This window comes from Syngnathus floridae, chromosome 5, assembly GCF_059516105.1.
Source record: "Syngnathus floridae isolate MCC-2025c chromosome 5, RoL_Sflo_1.0, whole genome shotgun sequence".
Taxonomy (NCBI): Eukaryota; Metazoa; Chordata; class Actinopteri; order Syngnathiformes; family Syngnathidae; genus Syngnathus; species Syngnathus floridae.
The window spans coordinates 266,353-288,774 of NC_142417.1; the positions used below are offsets into that span (position 1 = coordinate 266,353).

Below are 22,422 nucleotides of genomic sequence, written 5' to 3' on the forward strand. Positions count from 1 at the left end.
GCGGTCGTCAGAGGCTGAGTGGTGGTCATTCAGCTCGACTGTACGGGGGGGCGGGGGGACACTGATAATCACGAACAAAATGAATTTAACCTAGTTGCTCCAAATTCACAATCAGTGCCTAGCGGTGAGTTGAATCTGGCTCGCTGGTAGATCATTTTTTATTTTATTTTATTATTTCCAGCACTGCAGTGGCTCCAAAACACATCGCCAGTCACATTGTGTCTTGATAAAGGATCATGTCAACAATGAATCAGCGCTCATGTTAACTCGCGCTAAATATGTCACGCAGCCATTGTAGTAACAGACATGTGCACAGGGGCTTCTTGTTACGTAACCAGTCCAACCAGCCAACAACAGTGTGCGCGCGTGTGTGTGTGTGTGCCTAAGAACAGAAACGTGGTCGGCTTTAACGTGTACTTGTAAAATGTATGCGAGAGAGGCAAATTAAAGACAGCGCTGCACCAAGTACGTGACATTACATTTCAATTTTTGAGGTATGAAAGAATCATTTTATCATTTGAAAATACACGATGTTTGATTTATTCCATTTCATTTTCAGCCAGTCACTGTGTATCAATGAGCCTGCCTGCCTGCCTGCCTGCAAAGTGATTGCAGCAGTTTGTTTGAAAATACTGTACATGAAATATTTGTTACAGTGCCGAAAAGAGATTTGGAATCTCTTGTCTTTCTTTCATCTATCTATCTATCTATCTATCTATCTATCTATCTATCTATCTATCTATCTATCTATCTATCTATCTATCTATCTATCTATCTATCTATCTATCTATCTATCTATATGTAGTATATCCGCTTCAAACGACAAGATGGAGGGATCGCTATGTTTGTAATTATGTGCTCTGTGTTGCATTGTTAGTTTGTGTTTGTGCAAAAGCTCTTGCAAAAGCGCCATCTGAATAAAGATGTATTGTATTTTATTGTGTTGTATTCGATCCCTTGATACGTCATTGACAGTATTTTCAAAGAATAAATATACAATCGGTATGAATGCAAAGTCTAAAAGTATTTGTCTCGGAACGTTTGATTCGTAGTTATTTTCCATCGGAATAGTCATTTTGGACACCGTAGCAACTGGCAAACATTTGGTTTAGGCTGTAAAAACAGGTTAGTGCTTTGTAATACGTATCTTTGATGTCAGTCCGGGTCAACCACAATCAGAAAGGACGAGGACAAGCGGTCCAGAAAACGGATAAACACAAGAGAGTGAACAGTTACTACGTTTCAACTGTATCAAGGCGGTGTCTTGTCGAGACATGACCTCGTTCCATTCAGAAGCTGGGTGGAAAAAATTACTCGCAGAGTATTCACCCACGCACGCCTGCTGGGCCTGCAGCACGGGATTTAATTTGTACAAGGTGCTGGGCTTATTGCCAAAACACGTGGACCAAAACGCATCCTAATGCTAAATTGTATTGAACATAAAGGGCAAATCCATATTTAGTTGTTGGCAAATTGAATGAATCCATCCATCATAAGGTCAAACGGTCCGCATTGTAAAACGGCGTTGTTTCAAGTGAAACCAGCCATACATATGTGAAAATAGTTCAACTTTGATCAGTTCATACTTCAATGTAATAGGTTGTAAGCAATCTCGATCACTATACAAAGAAGAAAAGGCTGGGATCCGTTCCCTTCTTGACACTTGATTATTATGACGTTTTCTTCTGTTGTTGGTTTTTCAGCACTACAAGTTGCTCTCAGATGAGCGTCACCACAAGCAATGGATTCGGTCTGGTGGCAAATTCAAAAAAGCAAAAAAAAACAATGACAAGTTGAGTTCATACGGCCAACTGTATGTCAACTATTGTCAATTTGCGGTGCCAAAATGAAGCAGTGTGATGTGTCACGCTGTCACGTTCCTCCCGACTTTCAGAGAAAACACCAAGCTTGTACTGGTTTGCAAAAGTGAGTCACGTACGAGGGAATAAAGTGCTTGCCGAGTGAAAACTTTTTTTCGAAGCAAGCCTCAACTTTCTTTCACGTTTTATGCGACTGACTCTAAATGGAGAACTCAAATAATGATGCGTAAGTTAGCTTCTCCAGCTAGCCGCTATTCATGCAATGACTTCCTTTCAAAGAGAAATATGAATGTTTTTGCAGTCATGAGAGCGTTGGTGTACTTGAGCAAACAAGGACAAACGCTGCCAGCAACCTTTATTCCGGCTCTTGTCTAGGCAAGCCTTTGGGGTGTGGTGTTTACCATGCACATTTGATGAAAGCAAGCCCAATCCTCAAACAAACCTCACAATGGACCACCACATTGCTCCAAACTTGCAGCGTGGCTGACTTGTGGTCAGCATAGACGTGGGTGGGGCTTACATCAGACCGGTTCTGGGTTTGAACCTGTGTGGCATTTGCATGTTCTCCCAGTATTGGTGCGTGCGGCGGGTTTTCTCCAGCAAATCCGGCTTCCTTCCACATTTCGAAAACATGCGTGTGAAGTTTATTCGTGATTCACAGCGCTCCAGCTCACCTGCTAAGCCTAACCCTAATGAGGAGAAGTGATTCAAGAAAATGGGTCGCTTTCATTCATCAGAATATAGGTGAACAACTGAAACATGGTCAGATTTGATACCAGGTGTGCTTTCACATCAAGACAGACTGCTACTCTTGTGTCATTTGAAAAAGTGGACACCGAAAAGGTTACTTTTTGCCGCAATCAATCAATCGATCAATCAATCCATCCATCCATCCATCAATCAATCAATCAATCAATCAATCAATCAATCAATCTTCCTGGATTGTCTCATGCAGATAATGCCACGTACTTTGTTGTTCTCCTGGGGAATGAAGGGCAACATAAAAATGTCCTCTGGGTCATTTGAACCGATCGTGTTGACAAAATTGCGTTGAGAGGGAGGAGACACCTGATGCTCCTGGGATGACGTCTTGGGAGAGCACTCCTCGAATCGGAGGCAACATATTTGTTGCCATCTAGTGGCGGAAATACGTTGGAAACCGATTTCTTGATTTGAAGCTATCGATCGGTACAGTAAGTTACAAAGGATGTGTGACCATTAGACGTTGGTTAAAATGCGACCGAGCATTTTTACAAGTCGTTTTAATGTGACATGTGACTTCATGATGGAATCATTCATGACATCGTTTACAAACCAAATGCACACACATTTGAATAAATGTGACCTCACACTGCAAAACAAAAAATATAGACAGTGTACAAAAATGGTGAGCTCTTATTTTATTCACTCCTAATTACATGACTATTTATTTCATAATTGAATACCCTATCATTATATTCGGTCGTAGCTCTATGTGTTAGGGTTGTATACGAATGACATTGTCGGCTAGCACCTAGCATGTGTTAGCTTCCCGGTCTCTATGACAACGCTCACGCGCACCCTCTCTCTCTCTCTCTGTCGCGTGCGCGCGCGCAAACATGGCTGCCTCCGTATCCCCGCTCCGCTCCTACTGGGCGCTTTATAGCAGGTTGGCAGACCCCCACCGCTCCTGCCGGGCCAAGCTGCGGATCTACAAAAAATGGGAGAGTCAACGGAGGCATCTGCATCAATCGACCACGAGGTAAAACCACTCAAAAGTATCCGCTGGAGTCAAGGCTTTTTTTAATAGCATACGGACGGGCGTTACTTTCAAGCGGAGGTGATGATGGGAGGGGAGTTGGGGGACGGACGGACGGACGGACGTTACTGTCAAGCGGAGGCGATGATGGGAGGGGAGCTGGGGGACGGACGGACGGACCTGGGAAGGACATGCGGCGCGACTGCAGGTGCTGCTGCTGTATTTGCTGGCGTGGCGTATCAGAAGGTCATCAAGAAAAGACGACAAATGAGAGAAGGCAGCTCGTGTGGCCGCCGGCCGCATGGATGCCACCAGCCGCTGTCCGAAAGGAATGATCACTGCAGACGGAGCTTTGGAGCAAAGAAGAAAGCAGTCACCGCAGCAAGCTAACCTGAGCCAGTCAATGTCACGTTGCATTGCTGAACGTCATCCATAGCCATTTGCAACGCAGTCAATGCACGGACGCATAAACAGAAAAACCGCTGCGATTGTGACTTTACAAGTGACCCGAGTAAACAGGTCGTCGCCCTGGTGGCGTCTATGCCTATGCCGTTGCTCCCGGTCTATCCAAAAGAGCGGAACCGTCAAGTGCTGCCTCTTCAAATTGCTTCCAAATACAACCATTGCATTTCGACTTTGCAAATGCATTATTGTACTTGAATACGGTGAACTGCACTTCATGCACTTAGCAAATATACTGTCGTGGAGTGCACTTCACAAATAAACGTTGACGACAGCAAGCGTGCGTGCGTGCGTGCGTGCGTGCCTGCCTGCGTGCGTGCGTGCGTGCGTGCGTAGGTACCTGGCAACTCCGTTTGACCATTTGCAGGCATGCCGCTGTGGTGATTTCGGGGACGGCGTTGGCTCGTCAGCTCCACCGAGAGGTCCAACGTGACGTGGAAGAGCTCGTTGCTCAGGGTAACATGAGACCTCATCTAGGAGTGGTCTTCGTGGGGGACGACCCGGCCAGCAGGACTTACGTTCGGAACAAAACACGCGCCGCCAGCACTTTGGGTCAGACGTCACACCTTTCTAAACACTCCTGTGACTAAGATGAAAAGTAACACAGCTGTTGACACCCTGACAAATACTCAAGGAAAAGGAACATGCTTTTTGCACACTAGGTATTTCCAGCGACACGGTGTTGCGACCGAGCTCCGTCTCTCAGGAGGAGCTGCTGGATCTAATAGACAAGATGAACCGAGACTGGCGGGTCAGCGGCGTGTTGGTGCAGCTGCCGCTTCCCGGTAAACACCCCGCGAGCGTGCCGGCCGGCCGGCTCACTCTGACCTCCCTCCCGGCTGCGGTCATTCTTGTAGTCGTCGGGCAACGCTGCTCCATCTTCAATGACAATCATGTCTCTCTTGACTTAGAGCACATCAATGAAAGAGCAGTGTGTAATGCCATTGCTCCAGAGAAAGACGTGGACGGCTTCCACATTGTGAATATCGGCAAGCTGTGTCTTGACCAGAGATCCATGGTGCCTGCCACGCCTGCAGCTGTCTGGGAGATCATCAAAAGAGCAGGTAAGCAAAGCATAGCAAAGGCTTTCTTTTTTAGAAGACGGGTGGAATGTGAAAAGTACAACCGATCATCGACCGGCATCCAAATGGCTTTCAAACACGATAGTTCAATTTACGACAGCAAGTCCACTAGATGGCGCCCAATAATAATTGTTTACCCTGCAATGGCCACTCAATCATACGTCAATACATTTTCTATTTCCTTGCAAAAAAACAACAACCATCAAATCCTCCAACCTTTTCCATTGTTATTTGTTGTCATTTGGAGTCGTATCGGATTACAATAACAGCGGCATGTGCTCCTGGTCGGGATAACAACTCGAAATGAGCCACAAAATGCACATTCAAATCAAAATGGCGGACTACGGATGGATGGATGGATGGATGGATGGATGGATGGATGGATGGATGGATGGATGGATGGATGGATGGATGGATGTGTTTTGGAGGTTTACAAGATTTTGGACAAATCTGTGACCTCCTGACCAAAGTCAGCTGGGATGGACTCCATCTTTCAAGTGACCCTGATCTAGACAAAGAGAAGAAAATGAATCATGATGCACATTGACAAACTCAAGCAGGACCCAAATATGAAGAATTTAACTGCTCTTCTTTTTGTCTTCATCTGTGTCAGATATGGGTCAGCCCATGCAGTCATTGGATGCTTATCATAGCCCTTCCCCTCCTCTTTTATCCTTGAGAGGAAGGACTAGGACAAATGGAGTTGTTCTCCCTGAGGTGCCAGGCATAATTCATTCCCCTTCAACTATTTCCCCTTGAAAATGTGCAGGTATCGAGACGGTGGGGAAGAATGTGCTGGTTGCCGGACGCTCCAAAAATGTGGGGATGCCCATCGCCATGTTGCTGCATACCGATCGGAACCATGAGCGCCCTGGCGGTGAGTGAGGCACTGAGTGAGGCACTGAGTGAGGCACTGAGTGAGGCACTGAGTGAGGCACTGAGTGAGGCACTGAGTGAGGCACTGAGTGAGGCACTGAGTGAGGCACTGAGTGAGGCACTGAGTGAGTGAGTGAGTGAGTGAGTGAGTGAGTGAGTGAGTGAGTGAGTGAGTGAGTGAGTGAGTGAGTGAGTGAGGCAGTGAGTGAGAGAGGCAGTGAGTGAGAGAGGCAGTGAGTGAGAGAGGCAGTGAGTGAGAGAGGCAGTGAGTGAGTGCGCGTATGTTGTGTCAACATAAGTCTTATTTACAACAAGTGGCTGAATGGAGCACATGAGCCATGATCACAGATGTGCTGTTGATCATAGTCTTTGCGCAAACCAGCCAGCGTATTGCAATAAAAGCTTCACGCTGGAACACCGGCAAGGTCATAAAAATCAGAACAATCGTGAAGGCCCACCAGACACACACACACACACACACACACACACACACACACACACACACACCAGTCTGAGCCAATGAGCAGTCTGCAGTTTGGAGCTCGTCGCAACATAGCAGTCAATGTTGAACCGTTTTGGGAAATAATGTCGTTGCATTGTCATTGCAATTCCGTTTTTTTATGACTTTGATGTCCTTTTCTAATTGAGTTAGCGGCCAGGGAACTGGAAAACAGAGGCTCGTTTCACCCCACAGCCCGATGTTAGATATTTGCCCAAATTCTCCCCGGAGGGGGGACTGAAGATTCACCCAAAATGACACGCAGCTAGCACGGCAATGGGTTTTCGTGCAGCGCTGCCTGATGTCTCTGCACAATGTGGGGCGGAGTCAAAGATAAGATCTGTCAATCTAAAAGTACCTTAAGCCATTTTTTACCAAGCAGATCTTCAGCCCATAAAAAAAGAAAAGAAAAGAAAAGAAGTGAACATATTGAAAGTGAAGAATGTTAAACGCTCACCGCAATTAATCATGCACATTAAGTTTCATATTTCAACATTGGACTTATTTCATAAGTGTACCCTTCCACTCGCACTGCCGCCGGCGGATGTTTACCGGAAAGGAACAGCAGGGAGTGCTTGTGTTTGCGCTTGCGCTTGGGCATGAGGGGGGGGGACTCAAACGGATCAGGCCACCTTATAAGGTCGCAGGAAGTTCCAAAGGCATTTGCTGAGGCATTTACAGGAATTTGCTCTTGAGTAGCCACCATATAGACACATCCATACATACACTTGGCTCACTCATTTGTCGACTTTTCCTCACTTGACGAGGCGATAAAAAGTGCTAGGTCACATCCAAGCCAAAAGAGCATGCGGTTGGTTATAGATTTGCACAGGACTCCATATGATATAGTCCAAGAGTTGCTTATTTCATTTTTACCACTCACCGGCGGCGGCACAGGCGCAGGTATGCCTGCCATGTGATGCTGGCGACACGCTCCGACTTGCCTTTCCTTCCTTCCTTCCTTCCTTCCTTCCTTCCTTCCTTCCTTCCTTCCTTCCTTCCTTCCTTCCTTCCTTCCTTCCTTCCTTCCTTCCTTCCTTCCTTCCTTCCTTCCGCCACAATTCCTCGGAACGCTCCTTGAGATGGCTCCAGGCCTAATCTCCCTGTTACTGCTCGGCTCAGCTCAGCTCTGACTGAAGGTCACGCGTGCTATTGAAGGAAGAAACGAACCAGAAAAAAGATCATCGTGCCAATGGTGTCAACGCTTTTGTGTTTTTTCCATTGTGGGCTCCCTTAAAAATATCGACTTCTTCTCTAAAGTATCCGAAAGCTCCAAGTCACCGTGTCGAATATTATCGGAGGAAGTGTGCCATTTGCACATACTTTACTAAAGTGAGCGAAGTCCTAGTCGAACGAAGCAACGTTGTGATATGCGACGTCTTTGATTCGATTGCTTTCATTTCAGGGGATGCCACAGTGACCATCGCTCACAGATGTACGCCCAAAGAGCGGCTCAAGGAGCTAAGCAGCCTGGCAGACATCATTGTCACTGCTGCAGGTCATGAGACAGACGCACGGCCATTGGGATGGAGAAATGCTCCTCACGCCACTGACTCGATGTCTTTGTGTGCGCCCTTTAGGTGTTCCCGGTCTGATCACGGCAGACATGGTGAAAGAAAGTGCGGCGGTCATTGACGTGGGCATCAACCGCAGCGTGGACCCCAAAACGGGCAAGCTGAGGCTCATCGGTGATGTGGACTTTGAGGGTGATGACTTGCTTTGAGTTAGTTGTCTTCAGCAAATTGGGAATTCCGTCAATGCGAGTTGCTTTCATAGTGACTTGGAAAAAGAGTTTGACGATTCTTCTCCAACTTTGACCTCGGAACCTTGCTTTTTCACTCTCTGCGCAAGTTGACACTCGAAGAAAGATTTCAATTTGACATTCCTGTCGCTATTGTCAAATACTAACCGGTAAGCTTTCCAAAAGTGCTTATTCGGCAAGTCGAACAGGTATGCTTCTTTTTAAATTGGACTGGAAAATCACCACAGACAGTAGGATCATTCTTGGGTTTCCTTGGGAAGTGTATCGTTCAGATCTACTGTATGATGGATGGCCGTGTTTAGTGCCAAATGATGACAGAAAAAAAAATCTGGGCTGGCTTTTTGAACTGGGCTTCTTTTGTTGCAGGTGTAAAAGAGAAGGCCAGCTATATCACTCCTGTTCCTGGAGGCGTGGGTCCTATGACGGTGGCCATGTTGATGAAGAACACTGTGACCGCCGCCAGAAACGCCCTGATGCATTAGCACCGCACGCGCACACACACACGCGCACGCACGCATACACACGCGCGCGCGCGCACACACACACACACGACGCGACGCACACACTTTTCACCGTGACGTCGCACATACTTCCGGGTGGCAAAAGCAAGCCACCTTTAATCTCACAAATGAACAAACCTCGAGAAGTCATTTGACCACGGCAGAGCCATTGAGAAAATGTCTGCCATGGTGATTTGAGCCTTTTCTCCATCCGTAGTTTGATAAATATCTGACTTGAGGAGGAGGAGGAGGCCATTTTTGCCGCTCACATTGCAGTTGCTCAGGTCAATCGTGGCTCATCTTGTGAATGTCACGTGACCAAACTCAGAAAGCAGGTGAGCCGCGATACCTGTAAAACTATCATGTCATTTTCTCTCAACAGAAAGTGGCAAAATCCTATCGATGGATAAAAATAAGTCGTGAAGCAGAATACTTAGACTAGTGGGCCCACTTGGAATTGTTTGGAAAGTGTTTGAGCTGATTTCCCCTTTAACAGCATAGACATAGGCTCTGGATAGCATGCTGTTGAGCTCACGCTAGCAATCAGGCCAGCCATTATGTTTTGCACCCAAACATTGGATACATACCCACCTAAGCTACCTCTTGGCATTCTCACTGCACAACCGTTGACAACATCTGTTCCCTTGATCTTATCCAACGCATCCATTCCACTGGCTCCATCCATCCATCCATCCATTCGTTTGCTTCTACGGACACATTTTTCCATCAATCACGTTCTGCCACCCGGAAGTGGCCTGGTGCCTATACAATCGCATCGAGACTCCATACCTGCTTACTTGAGACATTTATACCACGTTCCTTTTCATCTCTTATTTATTTCTTATGATAAGATTTCATATTTTTTCTACCGAGGACATTTGCATTCTTTGTGGAACACAGCAGGTTTCACAGGAAAGTGAAACTGAAATAAACCGTGATGCTCTCAAAAAGGATTTTTAATCATCTCAAGTGCCAAGGAAGAGCGAGGTTATAGAGCGGACGGCGCCGCCGCCGCCGCCTTGAAACGGGCCTCGGGATGATTCCGCCCCCAGATGGACCTGTCTGTGCATGCAAAGTACGTGGGGATAAAGGAAGTATGATGCAACTTGGGTTCTTTTTTAGGAGGGGGGGGGCTCCTTTCACTTGAAAAAAAAAAACCAATCCCCACGGTTGCGAGAGTGCTCTATATAAAGTTCGGAGGGTGTTCCGTAGCACTGCAACGGAGCTCCGATTTTGAAAGCAAGACAACATGTTAACGCAGAGCCTCAAAGAGGGTGAGTTCTTTGTCGATTTATTCGATCTGAAAGGTAAAATAGCAAAGATGGATTGAGATCTTTTCAAGATGGAATGCTCGTTTTCCAGGTGTCCTCTCAGCCCTTCTTCTTCTCCTGGCAGTGTCGGGGCAGTCAGCACAAAGCACAAGAAATCCCACTCGGCTTCAAAAGAGTAACTATCTTGAATTGCTCTTTGGGTTTCTTCTGCGGTCGCAATAACGGGCGGGCACAAGTGACGGTGAATGAAGTGTCGAGTGAAGCTGACTTCGGCGTGACATTGACGTTCGAATATTGTGACTCATCTAAACGAATTGCCAGGGTAAAGCCTTTTTAACCAATATAATAGTACGGATCCAAACGTATCGAGACAGCCCTTGTGTTGTCCGACTATATCGTTAGTTTCGTACTTGTTCTTCTCAGTGCCAGTAAATATGGATTGGAATTAGAAGTGACATAAGCAAAAACATGCTCCCGGGATTACTGGTAAAGAGAAGCGACGATTGATCAATTTTGTGATTCCATTTGCCGCAGACAGCACGGAGGATCCTCTACTTTTGAGTCCCCAGAAGCCGTGCGGGAGCCAAGACCAGAAGTTCTGTCTGAACGGCGGCACGTGCATCTACCCCCAAGATACCAGCAAGCCCTTTTGCATGTGAGCTTTCAAAGAGGCACTTGAACCGACACGTCCGTCCGTCCGTCCGTCGGAGGGAGGCGTGGGTCGGTGTTGTCCTTCTTTCTCTTTCTTTGTCCCTGAAATGCTCTATTCCCTGCGTAGATGCACGTCTGGCTTCAGCGGGAATCGCTGCCACTATGACCGCGAGGTGGACACCATGTTTTCTCGCCTTCACATAGCTATGGAGCACCTCATTTCCCTCAGCTGCGGGGCAGCCATGGTCGTCTTCATTCTGGTCTTCATCGCCTACTGCGTCATCCGAAGGAGGTGAGTGGCTTTCAATCGGTTGGCACATGATTGATTCGGTGATTATGGTGAGCACAATTGAAATCGCCTGTTGGACGACTTTTTGTAACGGTTCTTCTTATGCAGTTGTTTGTTATTTCTGAAACATACTTCTTGTGTTTTTGTTCTCAGGTATACAAAATCAACAAAACAAATGGAATCTGCACCATGTGAGGTGACAGTGTGACATCCTCCCGACCGAAGAACAGTCTTCAACTTTCTTCATCTCTGCCACGTTTTAGCATACGCAACCGACAGAAAGCAACATTTCTTTTCATCGGAACAAAAAGCCTGTCATTTTCTAGCAATCACAAAACAGCCAAGAGTAACAAAGCACTGTGTAATTATTATCTTCAAATAAAATAGGACTATTTATTGTTATAAATTATTTTGTTCCATTTATTTAATGTTGTACTAATAAATGAATGACATTTTAAATGCGTCGACTATCTTTTTTTTTTCTTTCAACCAAAATCATCAACAACCCTTGCATATTGTTCAACACACCTAAATGAGTTCATCACCTTTCTTTCTTCTCAGTGAATATAACATCATTTTGCAATAAATGAGCCAGCCCCATTTGTGAAAGAAGGGTTTTGTAGCTTACATGCCACAGAAAATACCGATTGGATTTTTAGGCGACAGTAGAAGGGGAAAGAAAATGTGATACTCTGAGACAAAGACCCTGAAATGTCTCATCACCGAAAACTCTGAAACCATTTTGTTGAATAACGTATGACAGCCATTCAATTTAAAAGGTGCTTTATTTTGATGTCTTAAAGTTTTGTATTCTTAAAGTGTATGAGTCCGTTTTTTAGCTGACTGCTTGTAGCATGAAAAATTGAAGCTTGTGTTCATTGTTTTGGTTTACACCTTTCAAAAGGGAGCGTTGTCGTCCTTGTAACATCAAATTGGGGTGCATATCTAACCATCTATCTATGTGTGTGTGTGTGCGTGTGTGCGTGCGTGCGTGCGTGCGCGCGCTTGCTGTACTTTTGCCAGGACAGAGCGGACGCTCACGTAACGCAAAAACAATGAATGGCGGCGGCGGCGGCGGCGGCGATGATGACGACGACGACGATGATGATGATGCCGCCTTCAGGGCCTTTGTCTAACTGCGGGATCTTTTAGTTTCTTGTCTCCAAGCCAATGCCTGCCTGCCTGCCTGCCTGCCTGTCTGCCTGCCTTTCGACCGCACCCAGCCAACCCGCGGCCGTCCGTCTCCCGCACTGATAAATTTGTTGGTTAGCGACAACAACACAACACAACACCACACCACACCACACAAGACAAGACAGCAGTGAAGAGACGTGGAAGGTGTTTTGCACATTTTCGCAGATTTGCGCACGTCCTCGTTCCAAATGGCAAAGTTGTCAGCGCTCCTCTCAATCTTCGGTAAGTGTGACTTTCTTAAGATGCTTATAGAAGCCGTTTCGCAAGACTCGACTCCTTCAAATGTGATGCTAAATCGTGCCCATCGTGATTGTAGTGCAAAAAGTAACGTTAGAACAAACCGTATCCAGTTAAAAAAGAATGTCATCTTGTTGGTCATTTCATGTTTTCACCTCGTGTTGGTAAATTGTTGTTTAAAAGTGCAATTTCTCAAAGCAATTCTAATTTGAGCGTTTCTGGGATACCTAACCTGAGCATATAATGGTGGATTTTAGCAGCAAAACGATTCATGTGATCGACAATGATACATTTTTAAAACAAGGGAATAAATCATTTAGACTGGGATACTCGGGTATGATTACTGAAGTGACTCAGGTATTCAATGATTTAAAGTAGCACCAATGAGTGGTATTGCTCAGACATGAGTTTATACTCCAATTTCTGTTGTTTCTGTCTTACCTTATGCACAATATTGATTTTAATTGCAATCCACAAGCAAATGATCCCACAAATGAACATTCAATTCCATTCAATTACAAAGTCATTCGAGGACGAGTTCTCGGACCCATTCTTACCTATTTTCTTTGTTAAAAACCATTTCAATGTACTATAAGATTGTGTAATAGTCAAATTGATCAAGATGATCAATTTGTATTTTTGCTCGCTGTAAGCCATCCTCTAAAATGAAACCTTTCACTCCAACGTAAAATATGCCTTTGACTTTTTTATTGGCGCTATTATTTCAAATGAAGTCGTTACACTTGTCCCCGCATTCGGAACAATTGTGTGCCAGATCAAAAGGAGCAATTCATCTTTCTCATTTTCTGTGCTCAAAGGGAAGGGGGGAAAGAGTGACAATACAATGTGAACAGCTTCCAAGAACACTTTCAAGTTCCTATTCTTTCATTTGGGTTGACTTGTTTCATTCTTACAACATCGATCGTCTTAATGGGTGGGTTACAAACTTTGAAAGACCTTGTCAAGTGAATTCTGAGATTTTTCTTGTTTGAAGATCATCAGAACAGCGGTTGGCTTTGCTCCATCATGAGTAAAGTATCTACAATAGACATGTAAAACCAGAATAATGCGGTTTTCCTGGCGTTGGCTAATATCTACTGGTTGCACAAATGAGTCTCCGGCATTGTCGTCAAACAAGTAAAGACATGACGAGGAGGCAACGGGATAGATATATGGAGCAACAAAAAGAAAGGGGGAGGCCTGAGCCTGAGGGGAAATCATTCGTTCAGCGCGTGTGCGTGTGCGCGCGCGCGCGTGCGTGTGTGTTTCGTCTGCTTTTCAATCCAATTTGACCTGTGACTGACTGACTGACTGACTGACTGACTGACTGACTGACTGACTGACTGACTGACTGACTGACTGACTGACTGACTGACTGACTGACTGACTGACTGACTGACTGACTGACTGACTGCCTGCATTGAACCGGCATGCGCAGTTGCAGTTGACTCTTTTGACCGCTAAAGGGCGCTACCAAACAGCTGTGATACATTGACTGACTTGAACGCAGGTAGCACGGCTTGACTTGTCACGCTGTAATGGTGCGAGTTCGATCCAGTATTTTGTGTTCAACAGGTGTCGTACTGTTGTGGCCTTCAGTCCTGACAAAAAGCCTCACATCTATTCTTCACACCACACACGCTGACTCCTCCATGTCTGCAGGTACACTGGCTAGATATGGCTATAAACCGCTATGAAATGGCAGATGATGTTAATGATAGCAGAATAAATCATTCAAAAACGTCTACTGTTCATTTGACAAGCCAAATGGAAAGAAAATGAAAAGCTTTTCAAGCGAAGTGATTTTAAGCGCCTCTGATTCACCTCAAATAACGCTCAGGTGTTCTCGTAGGCTTTTCCTAGATAGACATGTCAAGTATGAAGTCCTATCTATGTACAGTATGTTGTGGCTGCTTCCACCTCAGGCCATGGTGAAGAGCGCCTCCACGTGGTGAAACGCTCCACCCAGCATTGTGACTCCTCTTATGCGAACTACTGCATGAACGGAGGTCAATGCATGCTGCTGGTGGATGTCAATGAACACCATTGCAAGTAAGTGTCTTCATATTTCTTGCGTGGAGCGTTTGCACACTTAAATACAATATATACACGTGTATGTACATATGTGTGTGTTTATTTATTGATGGATGTATTTGTTGATTTGTTTGTGCTTGTTTATTTGTTCATTTATTTGTTTGTTTGCGCTAAATGACGTACGACTCGGCAGGTGTCACAGCGGTTTCTACGGCCCCCGTTGTAGCAACCTTGAGCTGGTCTTCAAGCCAATAGGAGAGGAGCAGATTATCTTCATCATCTTCTGTGTGACTCTGCTCACCATGGGCCTGGCTGGAGCTGTCTATTGCTGCTGCAAGTGAGTGGCGTGGCGTGGCGTGGCGTGGCGTCTTCACTCGGAGATTTGTGCGAGCAAAACACGTTACTTTCAGTGATTCGTGTCTTTGTGCCGCAGGTATAAGAAGAATAAATGCAATCCGCAAAAGAAGCGGCAAGGCTACAAAGGAGTGCAGGCGATGTAGCTGTGGAGTGTCCACGCTGGAAATGAATACATGAGCCCTTTTGTAACTTTTTCTAAGAAAGGGTACGTTTTTAATTTAAAAGCTGCACTGTAGCTTTTGGCATGGTGTAGCTAGTATTTATTTATACCTTTCTGCATTTTCTATCCCTGAAAAAGGATGTTGATAATTTATTATTAGAAAGACTTGACGTGTACACTGGAAGTTCTGCCCCAAACCAATAAAATCGTCTGTCTTATACTGCTTGATTTTATACACCTCATGTAGTTTTGCTTTTTTACTACATCCACGTGTTGTTTTGCTTGGGCTACTTCCTGTAGCGCCCCCCCCCCATCTCGTGACGCTTCCAAGGAAGACTACAGGAAGTAGCCGAAACATGTCAAGTAGGTCAAAAGCAAACCAAAAAAAACAACAACCCAGAACTGTTTGAAATAGTTGGGAAAGATGATTTGCGATACAAATGTTGTGGTTTCACCGTCCACTGCATAATGCAAAAATAATGCTTGCATCGTGACGTTCGTGTGCCCGGGTTAATATATAAGCACCATTGTAGTCCACGCACCCTTATTGGACCCAGTGAGCTGTTTCTAAGTACTGAATTAGTTGTGTCAGTGTGCTCTCCATGCTAATTGGACCGATTAGCACGCTGAATCATTAACTCGACATTCGTAGCATCCTTCCCCGATTCGGAAGAATTGGCCAATTCTCGCACGTTGCGCTTATGATCCTATTGTTGCGTGTCAGTAGGTTGGTCACACCGAACTTTGCAGTCATCCGCATCTTTGCATATACTATGACATGATTAACTCGACATTTGTGGCATCCTTTTCCGATTCTCGCAGGTGCTTGCTTGCTTGCTTGCTTGCCTGCACCTTGTGGTTCTGATCCGATTGTTGCTGTCACTTACTTTGCATATATTGTGACACGCTTTAAAAAGCGTACACGTGTAGCAGATGCACGTTTTGGAAGAAGTGATGTTGACACGTACGGTTTGGTGGAAGTAAGCATTGGGATCACCAATGGGTTTATTTTTTGTGTGTGTGTTTGTTTTTTGGTTGTTTTTTTAAGCTAAGCCCTGATTGGTTGGCAACTATGATGTCATTTTCAATCGACAGCAAGTGACAAAATGGCTGCCCCCGGAGATGGATCAAAAAAGAAGTGCAAGATTTTGCATGTTTAATGGCTATTTGTCAAACACCAATATGACAATGATATATGCGTTATCCTAATTACTATGAATGAAGTTAGTCGCTATGGTCTTCTATGATCAAATCGGATGTGGTATGCTTTGGGTCATGAGGGTGTTCCTTTCTTTTCTAGATGATTCGAAATGGGAATATTTCTGTCCACCGAAAGGACACCAGAGTTCATGTCATGATTGTGTTTGTATGATTCCTAATGACACAGAAGCTGCCATTTCATTGTGCTGAGAGATGCGGCTATTTTGATAGGTTGCCTTGATATTCAGCGTGAGCCTGCCTGCCTGCCTGCCTGCGCGCGCGCGCGTGCGTGAGAGAGGGCGGCAACTCCCCTCCGGGCTTTGTGGGAGACCTCCCGAGCTCATATCGGGAAGTTCATCCGATGCCATGACACCACAACCTCGTCGGGGTGAGAAAACAAAACACAACGAAAACTTCTAGCATTCCACACGGGAGGATTCCGAGGTGACACAGGCGATGATGCGTAGACACAACAACCCTAACCTTGCACGACCCGCCCGCCCAAAATGTACACAAATAGTAACATGTAAGACGTGGCTTTATCAAATGCACATACGCAACGACAACATCTTGTTTTTAATGACGTTTAACTCGTATGTGCCTGATGCATTTGAATGGAATACTTTTGTATTTTGCAATATTTCAACGCAGTGTCCTTGTAAAACAGAAAGATCTTGTCCATTTGACACACCGCAGAGAAGGCATTTTTTGCCTAATTGGAATGACAAAGCAATGGCCACCCACAAAGTGTTGTTACGTGACCTAACACTTAAGGTGGGAAGGCCAAAACGTTGCCAGCCATAATGGCCAGGAGAGGTCAGACGGAATAAATAAATAAATGGGATAGAAACTGCTTAGCATTCCTTATTGCTGCTTTTTGAGGTTTGGGGATGCAAAATGTGTTTGTTGCCCCCGGCCGGGCTTGTTAATCATTACACGCTGACACACACACACACACACACAAAGGCAAGGCAAGGCAAGGCAAGGCAAGGCAAGGCTGCGTCTATAAAGACCGCCCGCGCGCCATGCACAATCCCAGCAGAAGTTAAGCCAGCACGGCTCAGCACAGCACAATCTCCTTCTCTCACACTTGTCGGACTAGCAAACTTGCCGGCGGCGCACACTCTTTGTCCTAGGATATGAACACCTTCGTCCTCACCTGCCTCCTCTGCTTGGGTAAGTCAACTTCCCATTCGTGTTGGCGCAAGGAATCAGGAAAGCGGGCCAAAGAGTGAAAATTAGGAATGTCTATTCAGGCAAGGACTCGTCTTGCGCAAAGAAGGACTTTTGCACTTGGGATAGCACCAATTGGGATTGAAAGGCCAATTGGCTCACGCGGACCACATGTGACACAATATATATATATATATATATATATCTATCACATGAGCGAGAAAGCACCTGACGGTTACAATCGTGTGCTTTCTAACAATTGATCTGCTCCTCTTCTCGAATATCGGTCAGTATATGTGACGCAAAAGATGACAAGAAATGAAAAAAGTCAAAGAAAGAAAAGCTTACAATCAGAAAAAATCGTATCGGAGAAATAAAAATAAAACATCTCAAATAAAACGAAGGAAAAAAATGGTACAAATCTTATACATGGAACAATGTCAGGATTGTGCTCCACATTCTCAAATGTACTGTTAAAGTACTCTTTGTTGCATTATCAGTACTTTTCAGTGTTCTGGCCACTCGGGCATCTGAGGCGTCGTCCTCGGGTGAGCTCAGCAGCGGAACCGTGGGCTCGGCCTCAGGGGAGGTCCTCCGGGTTCTACAAGGCAATGCCGACGGCGACGATGAGGAACTGGCAGCGAGTGAGTCTGTCGGTCTGTCGGTCTGTCGGTCTGTCTGATGAAAAGTGCTGTCTTAACACAAGACGAGATTTGTCGCTTAGATAACAAAATGACTTTCTTCCAGTTGATGACAAGAAGAAGAGAAAGGGCAAAGGCAAGAAGAAGAACAAGCAGAAGAGCAGGAGCACCACTGCGCTCAACCCCGAGCACTCTTTCTCCACCCAAGGCCGCACCTCCGCCATGGAGACCACCGAGAACCCCTGCAACTCCACCCACCTGGACTACTGCATCCATGGCTACTGCCAGCGCATGGAGGGCCTGCAGGAGCCCGTGTGCATGTGAGTGACTCGCATTCAGCCATACCGTTCGTCGGAAGTGACAAATACGTACTTGAAGATGCCTAAGTAAGATGCAATCAAATCCAACTTTCACCCCAATTTGTTGGGTTCAGATCATGAACAAGCAAGGTCAAAAGGCAACGCTACCCAGCAAACGGGTTGGAAAACAACTCGACGGGGATTCGAATCGGATCAGCCACCTTAACCCTTTGGAGCCTTTTTGCAGCTGCATGAAGGGCTACGACGGCGAGCGCTGTGGCATCCAAACCTTGGGAATCCTCAGGACCGAGTCGGAGCGCAGCGGCGACATGGAGTGGCTCCAGATGGCCTTAGTCGTCACGGCCGTGGTTCTGTCTTTAATCAGCTGCGCCGCCGTCCTGCTCGTGGCCTGCGCGCAGTGAGTAAACGAACCAAAGCAGCGACTCAATCAAACTGCTGCAAATTCGTTTCAAAGCCAAAGGATGAAGCCATGTAAGGTGACTCGCCCGTCGTGATTGTGTGGAGATTACATCAGATAAGAAAGAAAAAAAAAAAGCCAAGCCAAACCACTAAAACAGGCACCTGCATCCTGTGAGTTGGCGTCGAAATATGCTGACACATCAGAAAGCACACAACACACCCGAGCCAGCCAGCCAGCATCACAGGAAGGAAGGAGCTCATGTCACAGCTCCAGATAGAGCTAAGCGGGATAGCGTGACAACTCACCCGCAATCCTCTTATCAATATGTAACTAAATAGCTTCAAAGCAGGACCAAAGTCCACAACGTTGGATTTTATGACTCAATTGATTGGGAGTAGAATTGATCACTTTGAGGATGAAAACATCACGTCACAAAAGTGAAGATCGTAAAACTAAAGTGAAGCAGTAAACCTATTGTACGCGCACGCGCGCGCGCCCCTTGTGCATTTGACTGAATATTGATGATAAAAAGGGGATCATTGCAAGGTGATTTATTTGTTTCACCCAATTTTTTTTTTTTTAGCACACATAACACCAATGTCATATGACGACTTTTTTTTTTCCCTCAAGAAAATAGTTATGCGCAAGGAAGACTAGAAACCTTGACGCGCTTATAAGGTGTCTCCCTCCGATTTCAAGTTAAACTGAAAGAAAGTTTGATAAAAAAAGATAGAATCAATGAATGCATGCTCTCTCTGACGTTTAACTGACACCTTTGTGCAGTTACAGGTGGCATAAAAACTTCCTGGCGTCCTACCTGGGCAGCTGGTCGGAGCAGCAGAAGCTGCACAAAGCCGCCAGCGACGTGGTGGTGTGAGAAAGCCAGAGAGCCAGCCAAGAGGAGGTACATTGGGAAACGTGCGCAGGCAGCAATTTTTCACAGGAAATGACAAATGTGTGGTAAAGCAGCCAGCGCGCGGGTCTCATCAAGTAAAATGCTCCATTTCTCTTGTCTGTCCACAGTCGCGTCACAGACGAACGAGCAGATGCAGAAGATTGAATAAATGCTTCATTAGATGCCATGTCAACTGTCCACTGTTTCCCTTTAATTTATTTGCTGTGATTATTTATCTGTATGCGTGTTTATTATTATTATTCTTATGACACAAACATCTGTATGTGGGGATGTTGAGCATCCAGTCAACAGACAGCGCTGTTTGTTTATTTATTTATTGTACTGCTCTTGTGATAACTGTTGTCATCTCAAAATGAGATGACGACAATAAAGCGTCCGCCGTGCTACTTGGCTCTGACTTTTTGTCTTTCTTTCAACACCAGAGCAACCCTTTCTTTATAGATAGGGAGGGAGGGACAAGAGATTTTTTTTGCAGAATGTTGTGTGCGAAGAAACAATTTGAAGTGGACAATTTTGAAAATGTGTATACCGAATGGCTTCCGATAGCAATCAAATGATCGGAGGGATCCGACTGATAAGGCGCTCTATAGAAGAGTGAAATGGAAAGAGAAACGCCGCTGCGTCATACATACGTATCCTGTGGGAATGAGTCACATCCAAGCAAATGGTGATCCCGAGCCACGTGGCAGCGCATTTTTTATGGGGAGATACAAAGCCCGAATCAATGCGTCGGTCGCTCGGTCGGTGAGTGTGTGCGGGATCCCCGATCCTTTGATCCACTTGATAAGCTAGCTCCATGTGGGTGTGTTTTTGTGTTTATCACCATGGCGACCGGGTAAACACCCCCCGCCGCTAGGGCCGGTCGCTCCGGGCGGGCGGGACCTTTCATTACGAGTTCAAACAAAGGACACCTGGAATTTCCAGGCAGGGTGTGGATCGCTCATTCGGCTTTTTTGACGGAAGCCGAGCGCTACGTCATTTTTCTCTCTCGTTCAAATGTGAAAGAGGTTTTCAAATGATGACAGAGAGCTCTTGGTGCCAGCTTTGAACCTCTTTCATACAAGATTCAAGAGTTTTTTATTCGCCATGTTTGAGCGTGCCAAACAAGGAATTTGACTTCAAACTTCAAATAACAGACTTTGCACATATGCAAGCTGTTGCGCACAAGAAATAGCAAGAAATGCATCGCAAATGTGCGTCTTGTCATTTTTATTGAAACGCTCAGGGATGTGGGCTTTCATTTCCACCTATACTTTGTCTGATCCATTTCAGGTGCTCGGTAGAGAGAAAGGCGTAGACTCCGGGTCGCTTCAAGAGGCCGCACCGCCGGGGTCCGAACGACGTAATCCCGACCAGGTCTCCTTTGCACACCAGCGGACCTCCCGAGTCTCCCTGGAGACATTGCGTTGCGTGAGACTTGACTTTTACTTGACAAACTAACAAGGGGTACAAGAAGGGCACTTACGTTGCAGGTGTCGACCACCTTTCGACCCTTGAAGCCGGCGCATATCATGGCCTCCGTGATGACCGGCTTTCCGTTGTAATACTCGGCAGAGTTGCACGTTCTTCTGTCAATCACGGTCACGTCCGCGGACATGAGGACGTTGGACATGCTCTGGGTCTTGTCGCTCACCCGGCCCCAACCGGCCACCATGCAGCGACTGCCGGCCTTGGGGTCTTTGGCCTTCTTGGGCACCTTGAAACTCCTCACCGTCTTGGTCTTCTCCACAGGTTTATCCAGCTGGAATTGGAAGAGTTAAAAAGAAGCGAGGCGGCGGCGGCGGCGGTGGGCTTTCTTTGGCCATTATCATCACAATTGAAAGAGAAAGGGTGTCGGAATGCGCCTCACCTTGAGCAGCATGAGGTCATTGCGGGGATGAGGAACTTTCATTTGGACGTTTCTTTCTTGCCGATATGCCGTCTCCCTTCTGTCGTGTACACCCAGCCACACGCTCATGTTACTGCAAACATAGCAGGCGAGCAAGTGGAACATGAAGGTCATATATATATATATACACACACATGTGCAAAAATATATCTAAATACAAAATTGTATTTCAGGTGTAAAAATGCACATCTTACTCATTACAATGGGCAGCGGTGAGAACCCATTGCGGATGGATGAGAACGCCCCCGCAGTAGGGTTTTTGTTTCACCAGCAGCGCCATGTAAGGCAGCGAGTGGGGCTTCACTTCTTTCCCACCGATGATCTCTGCTGCACGGCCTGTCAAATCAAGCATCATATCCAAAATGTCATCAAAATCATCTTTCCGTCATGCTCTGCAATGGCTTTTACTCACTCGGCGTGACCCAGAGAAGAGCCACGGTAGACAGAAAGCCGACGACCGAGAACATTTTGTCTTCTGTGTTAAGCCCACCTTGGCTCGCACCTTTTATACTTTTGCGGGATGCACAAAGATGAGTCAGCAAAACTCACGTTGCTTTGTGGTACTTCTCAAGAAGGCCTTTGCGGTCGGTGTGTGCGAAAAATTAAAAAAAGAGAAAAAGAAAGCAAATCTTGCACAATGGATGAGTAGCGATGTCGTTAGGGCTGGAAGAGAAAGAAATCATAGTCATGTTCCTAATATTCTGTTTTTCACATTGATTGAAGAAGATCTTGTCACGCCTTAGCCCCAGCTGTTCCACTAAGTGTCGGTTGTCTTGGTTTCTGTGTGCTGTGTGCTCGCCCCTTTCTTCCTGTGTGCCCACGATGAGTTTGATTATTCCCACCTGCCTCTTGTCACCTGGCGTGTATATAGTAAGTCCTGTCTGCCCCTAGCTCCCTCCCTCCCTCCCTCCCCGTCGGATCCCTGTGTGTTCATGTCATGATGTCTTTTTGG

General features: G+C 46.0%; 5 protein-coding genes across 13 annotated transcripts; 4 read left to right on the forward strand and 1 right to left on the reverse strand.

The window, feature by feature from the left end:
- The first annotated feature begins 3,379 nt into the window (after positions 1–3,379).
- Positions 3,380–8,753, forward strand: LOC148397268 (bifunctional methylenetetrahydrofolate dehydrogenase/cyclohydrolase 2, mitochondrial-like). 2 transcript variants are annotated; one of them, XM_088376915.1, is made up of 8 exons: positions 3,380–3,561; positions 4,388–4,572; positions 4,683–4,805; positions 4,932–5,084; positions 5,872–5,979; positions 7,883–7,975; positions 8,058–8,183; positions 8,606–8,753. In XM_088376915.1, the coding sequence occupies exons 1-8, from the start codon at positions 3,419–3,421 to the stop codon at positions 8,719–8,721; spliced, it is 1,047 nt and encodes a 348-aa protein (XP_088233041.1). In that variant the 5' UTR covers positions 3,380–3,418; the 3' UTR covers positions 8,722–8,753. The 2 variants fall into 2 exon arrangements, with proteins under 2 accessions (XP_088233041.1, XP_088233042.1); XM_088376916.1 differs by having other exon boundaries at positions 8,058–8,165; positions 8,606–8,743.
- Positions 8,754–9,869: 1,116 nt separating this feature from the next.
- On the forward strand, positions 9,870–11,409 carry epgn (epithelial mitogen homolog (mouse)). Its single transcript, XM_088376917.1, has 5 exons — positions 9,870–10,013; positions 10,102–10,185; positions 10,545–10,665; positions 10,789–10,953; positions 11,104–11,409. The coding sequence occupies exons 1-5, from the start codon at positions 9,989–9,991 to the stop codon at positions 11,156–11,158; spliced, it is 450 nt and encodes a 149-aa protein (XP_088233043.1). The 5' UTR covers positions 9,870–9,988; the 3' UTR covers positions 11,159–11,409.
- A 665-nt stretch (positions 11,410–12,074) lies between these two features.
- On the forward strand, positions 12,075–15,165 carry LOC148397270 (proepiregulin-like). The gene is made up of 5 exons (XM_088377432.1): positions 12,075–12,366; positions 13,957–14,043; positions 14,307–14,433; positions 14,609–14,752; positions 14,849–15,165. Exons 1-5 carry the CDS (start codon positions 12,333–12,335, stop codon positions 14,913–14,915), a joined length of 459 nt encoding a protein of 152 aa, XP_088233558.1. The 5' UTR covers positions 12,075–12,332; the 3' UTR covers positions 14,916–15,165.
- Positions 15,166–15,233: 68 nt separating this feature from the next.
- areg (amphiregulin) lies at positions 15,234–19,972 on the forward strand. Of its 8 annotated transcripts, none has more exons than XM_088377423.1 (7): positions 15,234–15,295; positions 16,364–16,658; positions 17,806–17,949; positions 18,053–18,266; positions 18,493–18,663; positions 19,450–19,570; positions 19,690–19,972. In XM_088377423.1, exons 2-6 carry the CDS (start codon positions 16,589–16,591, stop codon positions 19,541–19,543), a joined length of 693 nt encoding a protein of 230 aa, XP_088233549.1. In that variant the 5' UTR covers positions 15,234–15,295; positions 16,364–16,588; the 3' UTR covers positions 19,544–19,570; positions 19,690–19,972. The 8 variants fall into 8 exon arrangements, with proteins under 8 accessions (XP_088233549.1, XP_088233551.1, XP_088233547.1 ...); XM_088377425.1 differs by lacking the exon at positions 15,234–15,295 and adding an exon at positions 15,658–15,754; XM_088377427.1 differs by lacking the exon at positions 15,234–15,295 and adding an exon at positions 17,235–17,308 and having other exon boundaries at positions 16,007–16,520.
- A 646-nt stretch (positions 19,973–20,618) lies between these two features.
- On the reverse strand, positions 20,619–22,277 carry LOC148397272 (granzyme A-like). The gene is made up of 5 exons (XM_088377429.1): positions 21,883–22,277; positions 21,665–21,806; positions 21,432–21,543; positions 21,048–21,323; positions 20,619–20,974 (listed from the first exon to the last, which is right to left on the reverse strand). The coding sequence occupies exons 1-5, from the start codon at positions 21,935–21,937 to the stop codon at positions 20,804–20,806; spliced, it is 756 nt and encodes a 251-aa protein (XP_088233555.1). The 5' UTR covers positions 21,938–22,277; the 3' UTR covers positions 20,619–20,803.
- Positions 22,278–22,422: the final 145 nt, after the last annotated feature.